General features: G+C 37.0%; 2 protein-coding genes across 3 annotated transcripts in view; one reads left to right on the forward strand and one right to left on the reverse strand.

The window, feature by feature from the left end:
- The window catches only part of RPS27A (ribosomal protein S27a), a 488,879-nt gene extending 486,818 nt beyond the window's left edge, over positions 1–2,061 (forward strand). The window contains exons 4-7 of the mRNA XM_076000767.1: positions 269–323; positions 755–840; positions 1,188–1,319; positions 1,874–2,061. Of these exons, the coding sequence (XP_075856882.1) occupies positions 269–323; positions 755–840; positions 1,188–1,319; positions 1,874–2,023 (423 nt within the window). The 3' untranslated portion in view covers positions 2,024–2,061. The remainder of the gene's footprint in view (positions 1–268; positions 324–754; positions 841–1,187; positions 1,320–1,873) is intronic.
- A 616-nt stretch (positions 2,062–2,677) lies between these two features.
- MTIF2 (mitochondrial translational initiation factor 2) overlaps positions 2,678–14,747 on the reverse strand; it is a 28,267-nt gene continuing 16,197 nt past the window's right edge. For both annotated transcript variants that reach the window (XM_012777823.3, XM_076000766.1), the window contains 8 exons: positions 13,907–14,046; positions 11,408–11,532; positions 9,718–9,922; positions 9,086–9,338; positions 8,272–8,412; positions 6,099–6,263; positions 3,643–3,783; positions 2,678–3,118 (listed from right to left, as the gene is read on the reverse strand). In XM_012777823.3, coding sequence (XP_012633277.2) covers positions 2,946–3,118; positions 3,643–3,783; positions 6,099–6,263; positions 8,272–8,412; positions 9,086–9,338; positions 9,718–9,922; positions 11,408–11,532; positions 13,907–14,046 — 1,343 coding nt within the window. In that variant the 3' untranslated portion in view covers positions 2,678–2,945. The remainder of the gene's footprint in view (positions 3,119–3,642; positions 3,784–6,098; positions 6,264–8,271; positions 8,413–9,085; positions 9,339–9,717; positions 9,923–11,407; positions 11,533–13,906; positions 14,047–14,747) is intronic.

Here is a 14,747-nt window from a genome sequence, read left to right on the forward strand (position 1 = left end):
GGTTCTGGCCAGCTAAGCAAAGCATGGTACCTGCAGTGGGAAAGAGGTCGCTCCCGGCCGCGAGCACGTGTGGCCCAGCAACTGCGCCTGCCCTAGAGTGGAGAGGGGACTTGTTAGCACCCCGGGGAGGTTGCACATTGGGTGGGTGATCAGTTTGATTGAGTAGGCTTCAGCCCCACCACCCAGTCGGTTCTGTGGTAACTGTCGAATTAAGTAAATTGTAGTTCCGTGTTGTGTAACCAATGTGCTTGTACTTTAAAACTAACAGGTCGAACCCTCGGATACAATAGAAAATGTAAAGGCCAAGATCCAGGATAAGGAAGGCAAGTAATATTTTGTAGTTTATGAAAATTAACCTGTAGGGCTGCCAGCCTACCAAGGCATCTGCTGTTGGTAGGGTGGAAAGAAAAAGAGGTTAGATTGACAAAGTGAAATACTATTTGAATAACATGGTAAATGCTTATGTGCATAGAGCCAAGCTACCTGGATTGGATCCCTGCAGTACACTGCACTTGTGAATGTGGACAAGTTTTTAAATTCTCTATACTTGTTTCCTTATTCATGTATTAACACATATTAAGTATTTTTAAGATTAAATGTAGTTAAGTCTGCAAACATTTAGAACCATGCCTAACCTGTAGTAGGACTTCACTAGCAGTTGTTAGTACCATTGTTTGATTCAGGGTTACTTTTCGAGTCTGGAGCACACAGGCTTGTTCTGCTGTGACTGGTTTTTTTTTGGTTTTTTAATTAGGAATTCCTCCTGATCAGCAAAGACTGATTTTTGCTGGCAAGCAACTAGAAGATGGACGTACTTTGTCTGACTACAACATTCAAAAGGTCTGTTTAGGGGAAAGCATAGCTAAAAAATCAGTCTCATTTTGAAAAATTTGACACAAAAGTGGGGAGATAAGCAATAGATTCCTAGGTAACTGCTACACTAATATTAAAGCTCTGCTATAAGCTCTCAAGTTCTGGATTTTGCAGGTTGCATTCTATGCTGTAATTTAATGTGTCCTTTAATCTCCATGTAAACTAATAGTTACAAGAATCAGATTCTTTGGGGGCAGGGGTCAAGGCTCCTTCATAGGTGGTATTGTGTACTACTGTTGTAGTAGAAGATGCATAATGTTTGTCCATTTTTAATGCAGCATGAAAGCCTCTTTCATTCTGTGATCCATTAACAGGAGTCCACTCTTCATCTTGTGTTGAGACTTCGTGGTGGTGCTAAGAAAAGGAAGAAGAAGTCTTATACCACTCCCAAGAAGAATAAGCATAAGAGAAAGAAGGTTAAGCTGGCTGTCCTGAAATACTATAAGGTGAGCCATTTTAAGGTAACAGCAGAATATCAGCAAAGTTATGGTTTATTTGGAAACAATCCTTATAGTAACTTGTCAACATTTTCTCATGGAGTAATTTGACTTAAATATCTGGTATTGCCTACTTTTGGTTTGTTTATTTTTTCATCATTGAAGAGATTCAATACTTCTGGTTTAAATGAGGTATTCCAAAAATGAGAATTTCAAAGTTTGTGCTTTTTTTTTTTTTCCCCTGTTTGGTATTTGAAGGAGCTTATATAATGAGGGTCACCTTTAGCTGCTTATTCTAAACAGGGTTCTGAGTTGAAGTCAGATCTGGGTTCAGGTCTTTGCTTCATTTGCCAGCTCAAAAAGCTGGCCTTCAATGTATAAAAGCTCCAATACTGAGCTTTCATGTTGCAGTAGTAATTAATTGAGAATTTGGGGTGCTTTGGTTTATAAATACTAAAAACTACCAGCATTTTGTGGTTAAAAGCTTAAATATTTTGAGTCACTTCCATTAGACTTCAGAATATGTTGTAAAAATTATCTTACAGCAGATTTGTGCTTTCCAGGTGGATGAGAATGGCAAAATTAGTCGCCTTCGTCGGGAGTGTCCTTCAGATGAATGTGGCGCAGGAGTTTTTATGGCCAGCCACTTTGATAGACATTATTGTGGCAAATGTTGTCTAACTTACTGCTTCAATAAACCAGAAGACAAGTAATTATACATGAGTTAATAAAAGACATGAACTAACATTTATTTGATTGTTGGGTTTTTTTGAGCTTCAAATTGGTTATGTGATACTGTGGTTCTGTACATTTGCCAGTTGCCAACCATAAGGGAAAGTCTTGCTATTTTCACTTCATAATATAAGCTAGTTTTATATTTGTCAGTTTCTTGACCTCAGTACTATAGACATTTTGGGCCAGAAAATTCTTTGTTGTGGGGGCTACCAGAGGATAATGAACAGCATCCCTGTCCTCACCATGCCCCATTGAGAACCACTTATTTGTATGAAAGTGTTAAGACCTTGATTTAAAAAGGCTATAGCATACTTCTGTTTCATACATGGGAAATTTAAAGGCTGGTTTCAAGTTGCCAATTCAAAAAATGCATCCTGAGTCCCTAGGTGATTTCAGTGGAATGTTTATTCTCTGCAGTATAAGGGAACATGCTCTGCTGTTCAGTGTTGAGCATGATCTAGTGGGAATTTAAACTTTAATGTTCTGTTCAGGATGAGTCCCTGTAAAGGAAGGACTGCTCACCACTGTTAACACTGGAAAATGAAACAGTTTCAAGTGGTACTTGATTGGTACCATGTCTTCCCATGGAGCTCAATTCAGAGGATTGGTTCACTTGATACCACACTTAAGCATACACTTGAAGGAAGTTTATTAAACTCTGATTATTACATTTAGTGATATGCTAATTAGCAATTCCCTTTTACCACATTGCTAGGCTTTATACTCTAGGATTTCCAGTTGGAGGAATCCTTAGATAAGGATTCCTACTTCTGTAGCACTTTGACAGTTTGTACTAATGCATATATTGACACTTGGTAAGACAACATAGGTGCTTTTTGACCAGTAGTGGCAATCTCTGCCTTCCATAAAGCAAAACATCATTTGCATTTTTAATGTATCTTAAAATCCTGGATCCCAAGAAGTCTTAGCTAGGACTTGCTTTTCTTCATAACAAACAATTTGATCTCCCACTTTAAATTCTATCTTTTCTTCATCTAAACTGAGACCACAGTCCATTCCAGTTTTGATGACTGAAACGTCATCTTTATGGTGTTTCAGTGAGGTTAACAGGCCTTAAAAAAAAAAAGTACAGTTAGCATAGTCAACAAATAATATCTACTAAATGCTAAGTATGGTGTTACAAGGAAATTTACACTAAGTTCTTAAGAATTTTACAGTTATGTTAATGATGGAACTAAATACTGGGAACCCCCCAAAAGTATAAAGTTTGCTGTAAACATTTGACTTGTAACCAAAGACCCTAAATCTACTTCAAAGGTAGGCTAAGGCTTTTTGCAGAGGATAATATTGTACTCAGGACTGGAATGGGAAAAGTCAATATAAACATCACAGGCAAAAGGTCCAGTTACAAAAGGATGGGAGTAAGGAAGTGTAAGATAAAGAATATGTAGGAGATAAGGCTGGAAAGCAGTTTGGGGCAAAATTTTAAAGCTTAGAAAATCTAACCAGTGAACTACTAATCCTGGAGGAATAATTATAGCAATAAGAAATGGCATGAACTGGGATGGGAGTGAAAGATGAGCAGATTTCAGATGGTTATACACAATCAATAGAAATAGATTTTGATGTTGCTTACCCTTCCAAATAACATGTCCATTACGGATTAATTTAAATTTTCTTTGTTTTTCTAACTGTCCCTTTTGGACTCTGCAGCCAGCCACAGGAAGTTTTTTCTTCCCTTCTGTTACAGAGAAGGTAGCTAGTATAGAAGCCTCACCTTTAAGAAGAAGAGAACTTAATTAATGTGCAGAAACCTAAATATTCTGAGAAACACATAATTTCTGACATTCTGCAGTATAAGAATTGACGGTATGAGGAAAATGTGAACTCATGCATAGAAAAAAGTCCTGGTTTCTGTGACTCCACCAACTTAATTTTCTTGATCGATAATAGGAGTAAAAATGCATGAAAATCTAGCTATTCCTGTCTGCTTCATGAAAACCTAGTTTTCAGCTTTCCTCCAATATATTTTCTAGAGTAGATCATCTATCATAACCTGATATATTTTTAATCTCACCCCTAGTAATTTATATTCACTTTAGGAGTACTAATTCTGAGAGTCCCATTTTTTTCACTTGACTAAAAATTTTTTTAAATTCCACTAATAAAATGGTAACACTAGAATGAACCAATTTTCTAGGGTGTTACTTGACTGGTATTATTTGTTAGTGTTATTTGGTGTGCTTGCTCATTCCTAGAAGCCCCCACATGACTCCATAGTTTTCCAAATTGCTCTTACAAGAACATACAAATCTGCACATGATTATGTTGAGGTCAGAAAAGCCTAAAATAAGCCTGTGTGTAGACCCAAAATGCAAAACTAAATCTCATTATAAGGAAACATCAGACAAATCCAAATTAAGGTACATTCTACATCACTTGCCTGTTTGCTTCAAAAATGTCAAGGTCAAAGCAGACAAAGATTGAAGAACTGTTATAGATTAAATGAGACTAGAGAGATATAACTAAATATAATCCATGATCTTGGAGTAGGGAAAAAATATATACTATAAAGTACATTGTTGGGACAATGGATAAAATTTGAATATGGACTATATATTAGATAAAAGTACTGATAAATAAATATTCAATTTCCTGACTTTGTTCATTGTTCTGTGGTTTTATAAGAGAACAAACATCCTTGTGTTTAGCAGATATACATACTTAGTGGCAAATGGGCACAAAATCTGAAACATACTCTCAAATGATCTAGGGAAAACAATGTATATATGGAGGGGGGGAAGAAAAAGGCAAATAGAGCAAAATGTAGACAACTGGTAAAATGGGCAAAAGGTATATAGGAGTTCCTTATATTTTTCTGGCTTTTTTTTGTAATTTAAAACTATTAACAATATTAAAAGTTAGCCAGGCAAGGTAGCATAGTCTCATCAGCTCAGGAATCTGAGGTAGGAGGATCCCTTGAGGTCGGTGAGTTAGAGACAAGCCTGGACAACATAGTGAGATCCCATTTCTAAAGAAATAAAATTAGCCAGGCAAGGTAGCTCATGCCTATAGTCCCAGCTACTTGGGAGGCTGAGCTGGGAAGATCACTGGAGCCCAGAAACTTGAGGTTGCAGTGAGCTATGATCATGCCACTGCACTTCAGCCTGACCAACAGAATAAGACTGTCTCTTAAAAAAAAAAGTTGGCCAGGCGTGGTGGCTCTTGCCTATAATCCTAGCACTCTGGGAGACCAAGGGAGGAGGATCACTTGAGGTCAAGAGTTCAAGACCAACCTGAACAAGAGTGAGACTCCATCTCTACTAAAAATAGAAAAAATCAGCTGGTCATGGTGGTGCACACCTGTAGTCCCAGCTACTCCGGAGGCTGAGGCAGGAGGATCACTTGAACCCAGGAGTTTAAAGTTGCAGTGAGCTAGGCTGATGCCACTGCACTCTAGCCAGGACAACACAGCAAACACTGTTTCAGGGGGGGAGAAAACCCAAACAATCTGCAGATGGTGAGGGGAAAAGGACAGATAAGGCAATTCAATAAATTTTGAATAAATTCAGCCTTTAATCTGGCTAAGTGATGTGCTGGAAAGAATTTTTTTCCTTTTGTGATTCCTCTGGGCAATTTGGATAGAAAGAATATTTTTAAATATTTAACATTTAAATGTAAAATAAATTTTCTTTTCATGGTGGATTTCTCTGCCAGCCCAGGACAAAATCAATGACTCCTTCCATGATCCTGTTAATAATCTTTATGCCTCCCATCCTAATTTGTATTCAATTATTTGTTCATATCTTAATTTGAGGGCAAGTTCTTATTGCCTTAATTGCCTTTGCATCCTCAAGGCCTAAGCATAATGTGTTGCACAGGGCAGGTGTTTATAATATATATAAGGTTACAATGAATTCTCATCTTATAGTAGTCATTTTTTTTCTAGAACACAAAACATGTATTTCAATAGTGAAATACATATTTTACTGTATTTTCAGTGGAAAACATTTCCCCTAAACTTTGCTTTCAAGTGCTGTTTATAGCATCTAAGATATGAATGTTTAAAAGTAACAATCAGTGAGCACTCACCTATTGGGTACTCTTCCACAATGCAGGGCAACCTGTTGCTCAGTTCTTCCTGCAAGTCCTCAATAAGACGGTAAATGATTTTGTGAAGTTTAATTTTTACTCCTTTTTTTGTAGCAGACTGCTGGATAACATTGCTTGCATTCACATTAAAGCCATATATAACACCTGGCAAGCAGAAATACAATCAATAAAGTAACACAAAGACTGTATTATAATCATTTATTTGTCTTTCAAGCAGACACTCAAATCTAAATGGTTTAATTTCTTTCTATGTAAATTAAGTAGGAATAGCAGTTAGGAGAGATAAGAAATTCTATGATTTTTTCCTCACCAAAACTAATAAATTTTCAAATTAGAGAATTTTATATAAATTGTATTGTAGCATGTTTAACAAGGAAAATTTATGATTTTAAATCATTATTTAAAAACATTATTTTAAGTGCCCATAAAGTACAAGGCCATATGCGAAACAAAACTTTGATTTTTATACCAGGAGAATAAGAAAAGAAAACTGGCCAGACACAGTGGCTCATGCCTGTAATCCCAGTACTTTGGGAGGCCAAGGAAACTGGTAAACATAGTGAAACCCTGTCTTTACCAAAAACAAAAAGAAAAACATTAGGTGAGTATGGTGGCTCACGCCTGTAGCCCTAGCTACTTGGGAGGCTAAGGTAGGAGGACTGAACAGAGTAAAAACCCTGTCTCTTAGAAAAAAGAGAAAACAAAGACTGATAAGGGCTGAAATATTATTGCTTTATTTTCATAACAATTCTACTATGAAATTATAATCTTACTGCCCACAACTTTTGTGATTTACACTTAGGCAGTCAGATGGCCAAAAGATGCTCAAAAGTAGTGACTTAAAGGGGCATGGGGAGGATACAGTGAATTAGTAAAGTTCAAGAGTTATTTTAAGAAGTAAAATAAGTTTCATGGAGCTGACCACTTTACCAAAGAACAAATAATATATTTAACTGAAAATACTTTGGGAGAAGAAAAAGGGCAAAAGCAAAACACTCTTGCCTTAAACAAAATGAATGAAAAAAATTAACTCAGTTTAATCAAACACAACCACCTCAAAAGTCTTGTCATTAAGAAATCATTCAGGCCGGGCGTGGTGGCTCACGCCTGTAATCCTAGCACTCTGGGAGGCTGAGGCGGGCGGATTGCTCAAGGTCAGGAGTTCGAAACCAGCCTGAGCAAGAGCGAGACCCCGTCTCTACTATAAATAGAAAGAAATTAATTGGCCAACTAATATATATAGAAAAAATTAGCCGGGCATGGTGGCATATGCCTCTAGTCCCAGCTACCTGGGAGGCTGAGGCAGGAGGATCACTTGAGCCCAGGAGTTGGAGGTTGCTGTGACCGAGGCTGACGCCATGGCACTCACTCTAGCCTGGGCAACAGAGTGAGACTCTGTCTCAAAAAAAAAAAAGAAATCATTCAATACTCTGACTACATCACATAGCATAGTAGTAGGCCAGTCAGTGCCTAACAAATACTTTGAATTAATTAGCATCTAATTCGGTAACATCTAATTCGGATCAAGTCAGGTTATAAAGTACCTCCTTTCTTAATGATTCATTAATCACTCAATAATGTTGGCACTTTAACAGGTATAGGAGCTAGTTAAAGTGACAGTCATGAGTCCCCTTTTTGGGTATCATAAGTTTGACTAATACACATAGTGTCCTGCCTTCTAAGCATTTAAAGCTAAAAGGAGCTTTTGATCTAAAATGATACTATTTATAAAGTTACCAATTAAGTAAATAGGTAGCCAAAACTAAAAGATGAAGGAAAGTACTGAAAAGGCTGATTACAGTGTTAGGAGCATTCAGAAGTCTAAAATAATGAAAGCTACAGAGAACCAAGCTTGGTTTGGGTAGAGAGGAAGGGGAGAAGGGACAGTAACACTGCTTAAAAAAATCATCAAGAAACAATACCAGATGTTGAAATAGTTCCCCAAGGTTGCAGTATAGCACAAGTGGAGTTATGGTGGCAATACTGCACATCCTGTTGGTCTCAGTTGCTAGCTGGGAGTGGACTATAGCAGGAAGAGTGATGCTGATGCGAGTAAATGTCAGGTGTGACAAACCAAGCAATAAAAGATAGAAGCAAATGATTCACAGGGTGATCTAGAACACAGTTTAACAAATAAGAAATGAATCCTTACCGCCAAATGTTTCAGCAAGGTTAACATCATTTTCACTAATATCACCCACTCCAAAATGTACCAATTCCAGTTCACACTCGTGTGAAGCATCATAGGTATCCATAATGTTTAAAAGGGTCTCAACTGAGCCATCAACATCACCTGAATACAGCAAAGGTTTAAAATTGTTAGTTTTAACAGTTAGGCATCAGCAGACACAAAAAAGACAATAATCTATTTAAAAACCATGATACGAAAAGCATTTACTACTAAATATACTTTTATTTAGTCTCCTTGGCTGAATAAATTATAATGAGCCCAATATACATTTATAACAAAATCACCAAGAAATATCTTGACTAAGAAAATCTGTCCCAAAATACTGAAATAATTTTCACTTAAATTTAAGGGCCCAGGCTGGGCGTGGTGGCTCATGCCTGTAATCCTAGCACTCTAGGCTGAGGCGGGTGGATCATTTGAGCTCAGGAGTTCGAGACCAGCCTGAGCAACAGCGAGACCCCATCTCTACTAAAAAAAAAAATAGAAAGAAATTAGCTGGACAACTAAAAATATATATAAAACATTCGCTGGGCATGGTGGCACATGTCTGTAGTCCCAGCTACTTGGGAGGCTGAGGAAGTAGGATTGCTTGAGCCCAGGAGTTTGAGGTTGCTGTGAGCTAGGCTGACGCCATGGCACTCTAGCCCAGGCAACAGAGTAAGATTCTGTCACACACACACACACACAAAAATTTAAGGGCCCAAACCAATTATGAGAATAAAGAAATATATGTATTCAAAGAATCAGCTGTAAACTAAAATCTTTTAAAAGGCACCTTTAATTATTACAGGAAGAGTATTTGAATCTCTTTCTATTTTCTCTTTTGGCTTTAAGGGTTTCTGTTCTTTTCTTTCTAGATACGCTTTTAATGATCTCTCCTTCCAGTGCAAAGAGCTGTACTTCTCACGGACTTTCCGATGTGCTTCTTTGTGTTCTTTTCGCTTTTCTTCTATTACTTTGAAATCCTCTTTATTTTTCTCCTGTTCTTGCTCATATTTCCTCCAGTCAATAACTTCACGTGCCCTTGGCTTTATAGGGGAAAAACTGGCATTATTTAGTGAAACAGACACCAATAACTGCAAGGTAAAGGCTTTGTGTTTCGCCCCCTTATGAAATTAGCTTAACTCATGTATGAAATCACTAATTTTGTAAGTTTCAAGAAATGTGTAGAATTTTAATTTGGGAGCTTTTGAATTGTATGTAATTAAAATGATTTAATTTAAAAATCTTATCTCAAATTTTAAAAAATAATTCTGTAGTAGTCTCATTCTAAAATGGTACAACTGGCCCCCTCACAGCCTCTTATAATCTAGAATTGTTAACATTAACACGCTTCTGTGGATAACATTACAAATTGATATTTAAAATCATTATCACATCTAATATAGAGAATTTAGCTTGAGGTACCTCAGATTCCACTTCAAGAATTTCATCCCCTGCAGAAGGAAGGTCTCTCCAGCCTATAATTCCCACTGGCATGCTGGGATAGGCCTCATTGATTGTTTTTCCATTTTCATCAAATATTAACCGTACTTTTGCCCAACTCTTTCCAGCAACCAGAACTGAGCCTTTTCTCAGAGTCCCTCTTTGAATTATAGCTGTAGTAACAGGACTAGAATGAAAATAAAAGTATGTATTCTTAATGCCATAATCAGGATATAGTTGTACTTTCTTAAGTAGAGCTAAGATATCTTTATGAGGTTTAAATACACATAAACATATGTATACACAGGGTTAATTCTACCACTTCTTAACTTCTTAAGCATATTATAAAAACATTTCAAAGCCAGCACAGTGGAATGCATCTGTAGTCCCACTTCCTCAGGAGGATCACTTGAGCCCAGGAGTTCAAGGCCAACCTGGATAATATAGCAAGACCCCCATTTCTAAAAAAAGAAAATTTCTTCCCAACAGCCAAGAAGTAGTAGCAACCCAAATGTCCACAATCAGGTGAATGGACCTTTTATCCAAAGAAAATGTAGTATAAACATATAAGGGCATATTATGCAGCCTTAAAAAAGAAGGAAATCCTATCATATGCTACAACATGGATAAAATTCTAGGACATTATGTTAAGTGAAATCAGCCAGTCACAAAATGACAAATGTTATATGAAGTATATAAAGTAGGCAAAATCATAAAAATAGAAAATAGGTAGTTGCCAAGGGCTAGGGAGAGGAGTAAGAGGAATTAGTGTCTAATGGGTATGAAGTTTCAGTTTTACAAGATGAAAAAGCTCTAGAGATCTGTTGGATACTAACTAATATGAATATATTTAACTCTACTGATCTGCATACTTAAATGTGGTTAACATGGTAGTTTTGGAGTTTTTTTTTATAGATGGGTCTTACTATGTTGCCCAGGCTGGTCTCAAACTCTTGGACTGAAGCAATCCTCCTATCTCAGCCTCCCAAGTAGCTGTGATTACAGGCTGAGTTCACTGTGCCCTTAACATGGTAAATTTAATGTTACATGTTTCTCACCACAATTAAAAAAAAAAGCAAAAAACAAAAAACATTTCTTGTAAAGTTATGCAAAGAGAAGGAGCAGGGAACAGAATGTTCTGAGACAATCCTAATCCACTCTCTATCCTACTCTCCATGTCAGCTAAGAAATCGCTCATATTTATTACAGAGTATAAAGCAATGAGAAAACATCTCTTGCTGATAGGCAGGAAAATTCAAGAAGAGAACACCATTTCAAAGACCTTCCTAAATAGTATATTAATGATTGAGGTCATAAAAAATTTACAAACCTTAAAATGCAACTATTGGAATTTCATTCCAATTTACATTATCTATGAGGCTTTACCAATTCAGTCAAGTCAGTGGAGGAAAAAAATCAAACAAATTGAATGAACTACTTAAGTCATCCAAATATGACTACTAGATATATACAGATAGTTGCTATGGTCTACTGATAACAAGTAAATTTTTGTATGTGTATGTTAGTACAATAAAATACTTTTTAAAAATAAATGCTTTGAAAATACTGTTTATGAACTAACAATAACATACAATAAGAATGTTATTATATAATCAGGTCACAAAAACCATAAAACAAAATTATTAAAAAGCAAGCATTTTAACAGTCCTACCCTCTTCCTTTGTCTGTGAAAGACTCTATTACTGTTCCTTCCACTGGACCAGTGGGATCTGCTTTCAATTCTAACATTTCTGCGAGAGCAATTGTTGCTTCTGCCAAAGCCATCAGATTGTCACCCTTTAATAACAAAGGTTGTTAATATACATTAATAAACATTATCTGTAAATGTAAATACCAGGGTCAGAAAGTCAAATTATCCTTGACAGTTATATTATACTTTTCTCTTTTAAGCATTAAAGGCATGAATTACCCAATTGAACAAAAAAGTGAAGGAAGAATAAGAGGGAAGGGAAAAGAAAAGAAGGAGAAGGAAAGAAGGAGGGAAGAAAGGAAGGGAGGGATCAATCATCAGGAAAACCTAACCCAGGGACAGATCTTGCAAGGAACAAGTAGCTATTTTTTTTAAAAGGATGGCTTACTGGTCAGGCGTGTTAATGCCCTTTCATAAACACATGCTCCATTCATTTTCTTTCTCCATCTGTCTGTACAATTGTGTATTTTTCCTTGCACTAACTTTCTTTCTCCCCCCCCCCAATCTCAATGCTTTTATTGCATGGAGCCCATCAGAACTAAAACAAGTGAATCTGGAGGAGACTTTAGACAATATTGTAAAAGGGATGTCTTTAGAAAGCCAAACTTGCAACTCTCAGCTAGCCAGAAGTTAGTAATTCAATCTGTGAATCCAAACTAATTTATCTCTTTCAGATTCTTGCTATCTGCTATTTTAAAAACAATTAATATATAATAGCTCTCACAAACTTTCTTAATGATGCTACTTTACATCTGAAATTCTATCCAACTGAACAAGCTTTACATCTATTATTTCATTTGATCCACTCAAGAATCCTGTAAAGTAAGCAAATCAAACATTACTTACCCTTATTAAATAAATGAGAGAAAAAGCACTGACTAGACGCAGGCTGTAAGCCATTCCTGCAACCATCCAGCTATGTAGCCTTGAAACATCATTTCAACCTCCCTAGATCTCCTTTCTTCAACCATAAAATGAAGGAGCTAGAGTGGATGATTCTTTTACCTTTCATGATCTATGCTTGCTATGCTCTCTAGGGCTCCAAGATCACACAGCTGATTAACTGGTGATAGAACTAGAACTGATGGGCAAGGGATTTTTTTCACTCTCCATGTCAGCTAAGGGATTGCTCACAGTTGTTACAGTGTATAAAGCAAAAGGCGACTGTAAAAAAACCTGATTAAATACTCCGCTTATCCACCCACTTATTGCTAGTATTTATTCCAGTTTACAAAATGCTTCTCCAAAAAGTAGAGCTGGAGTTGTTTCTTTGCATGAGTAATTCTCTATATCTTGGAAAAGAAGCCTCATCTTACCCCCCTGCCACTCTCTTCCACTTCCATCCATTCCCTGGGAATCATCTCTGCCATGCTTACAAATATGCCTAAACAGCTTTATATCTATCTACTCCTCTGATAGTATCTGGGCAGAAAAGATGGTTAAATCTTCAAATATTTTAATCTTATTGTAGTAAGTTTGCCATCTTGCTTTCAGAGTATAATAACAATTGAGCTATTATAAAAAGATAACAAAGTAAGGTAGTATTTCATGAATTTCAGAGGAAAAGAGGCATAGTTTTACTATGAATAGAGGCATAATTTCTAAGCATCTTTGAGGTAATAAATTTAGGAAAAGTAAAGATGAAATGACATTTATTTGGAGGAATGTGGTTAAAGTACAGCACTATCCCTTCAGTGAATGCTCAGGAAAAATATCTGTATTATATTACTAACTTAACTATGAAATATGATACAGATGGATAAAAAAGGAAATTGTTACTTAGCAGCAACCTTTGTAGGATAAGAGAATTGGAAAATGCTGATGTGAGTCAAGTACTGAGCCTCCTTGGTGTTTATTAATCCAAGAAATAATTGTGCATTTTAAAGAAAATGGAATTCATCATAAATAACATTATTAAACTTATAGCAATTTCACCCATAGAAACATTCAGTCAATCTATAACAAAATCAAGCTAAATGTAATTTTGTCTCAGTGAAATTCTTGTTTAAATCTCTCTCAAATGCCTAAGGCCTATTTCCATTGTTTTTTGCTTATAAAAGGCATGAAATACAAGCACTTTTCATTACCAGCTGGATTTCATTTCTACTTAAAACAGTCTTTAGCCTACTGTTACTCTATCCCCACACCATTCATCATTTGTTCTCCACATTCTAAGTATCTCATAATAAAAGCATTAGGTTTAGATCCAACTCCCCACTGATCAGCTATATAACTGTGAACTGGTGACTAACCTCTCTGAGCCTAATTCCTAATATGCCACACCAGGATAATGATAACATCTTTGCCTAGTTCCCACAGAATTTTTTTTTTAAAATTACGTATGTCAAAATGTTCAACACAAATTATGTATGTCACAATGTTCTTAGGTGTAATGCAGTGTGTGCATTACGTATAGCGCTCCTGTCAGAGCACAGTCATCTCTGAGGTATCCGCATTTACCGTAAGTGCAGAGACATGGACTGCTTGAACATCACCTCCATAATCTTCACACACCACATCATGAGCCAGCAGCTCTTTTTTCACTTTTTCAGGATCAGCCTCAGCTTTGTCACATTTGTTTATGGCAAGGACAATAGGAACTGAAAGACACAGAGTTAAGAAGAGTGCAAATGATGACACCTTCAATTCCAGGTATTCACAGTAGAAAACACCAACCTGTTCTGGCTTTCTCTTTACTCAGCCGATGTACTTATCTAACGAAAGGCCTAACAAAGCCAGGTGTGGTGATGCCTACCTGTAGTCCCCGCTATGAGGAGGCTGAGCAGGATTGGGAGGTTGTGGGTGGTGGTGGAGAACTGCTTGAGCCCAGAAGTTCAAGTTCAGCCTGGGCAACACAGCAAGATCCTGTCTCTTAAAAAAAAAAAAAGACCTAACAGACTCACTTTAGAGTCACGCCACCCTACCCTGCTCTCTACATGTAAAGAAGAAATCCAGATGTGAGACAGTAAGACTACAATTAGGGCTAGGCACAGTAGCTCACATCTGTAATCCCAGCACTCTGGGAGGCCAAGGCAGGCGGATTGCTCGAGGTCAGGAGTTTGAAAGCACTCTGAGCAAGAGCAAGACCCCGTCTCTACTATAAACAGAAATAAATTAATTGGCCAACTAATATATATATATATATGTGAAATTAGCCGGGCATGGTGGTGCATGCCTGTAGTCCCAGCTACTTGGGAGGCTGAGGCAGGAGGATTGCTTGAGCCCAGGAGTTTGAGGTTGCTGTAAGCTAGGCTGACGCCACGGCACTCTCTCTAGCCTGGACAACAAAATGAGACTGTCT

This window comes from Microcebus murinus, chromosome 3 (assembly GCF_040939455.1).
Source record: "Microcebus murinus isolate Inina chromosome 3, M.murinus_Inina_mat1.0, whole genome shotgun sequence".
In the NCBI taxonomy this organism is placed as follows: domain Eukaryota; kingdom Metazoa; phylum Chordata; class Mammalia; order Primates; family Cheirogaleidae; genus Microcebus; species Microcebus murinus.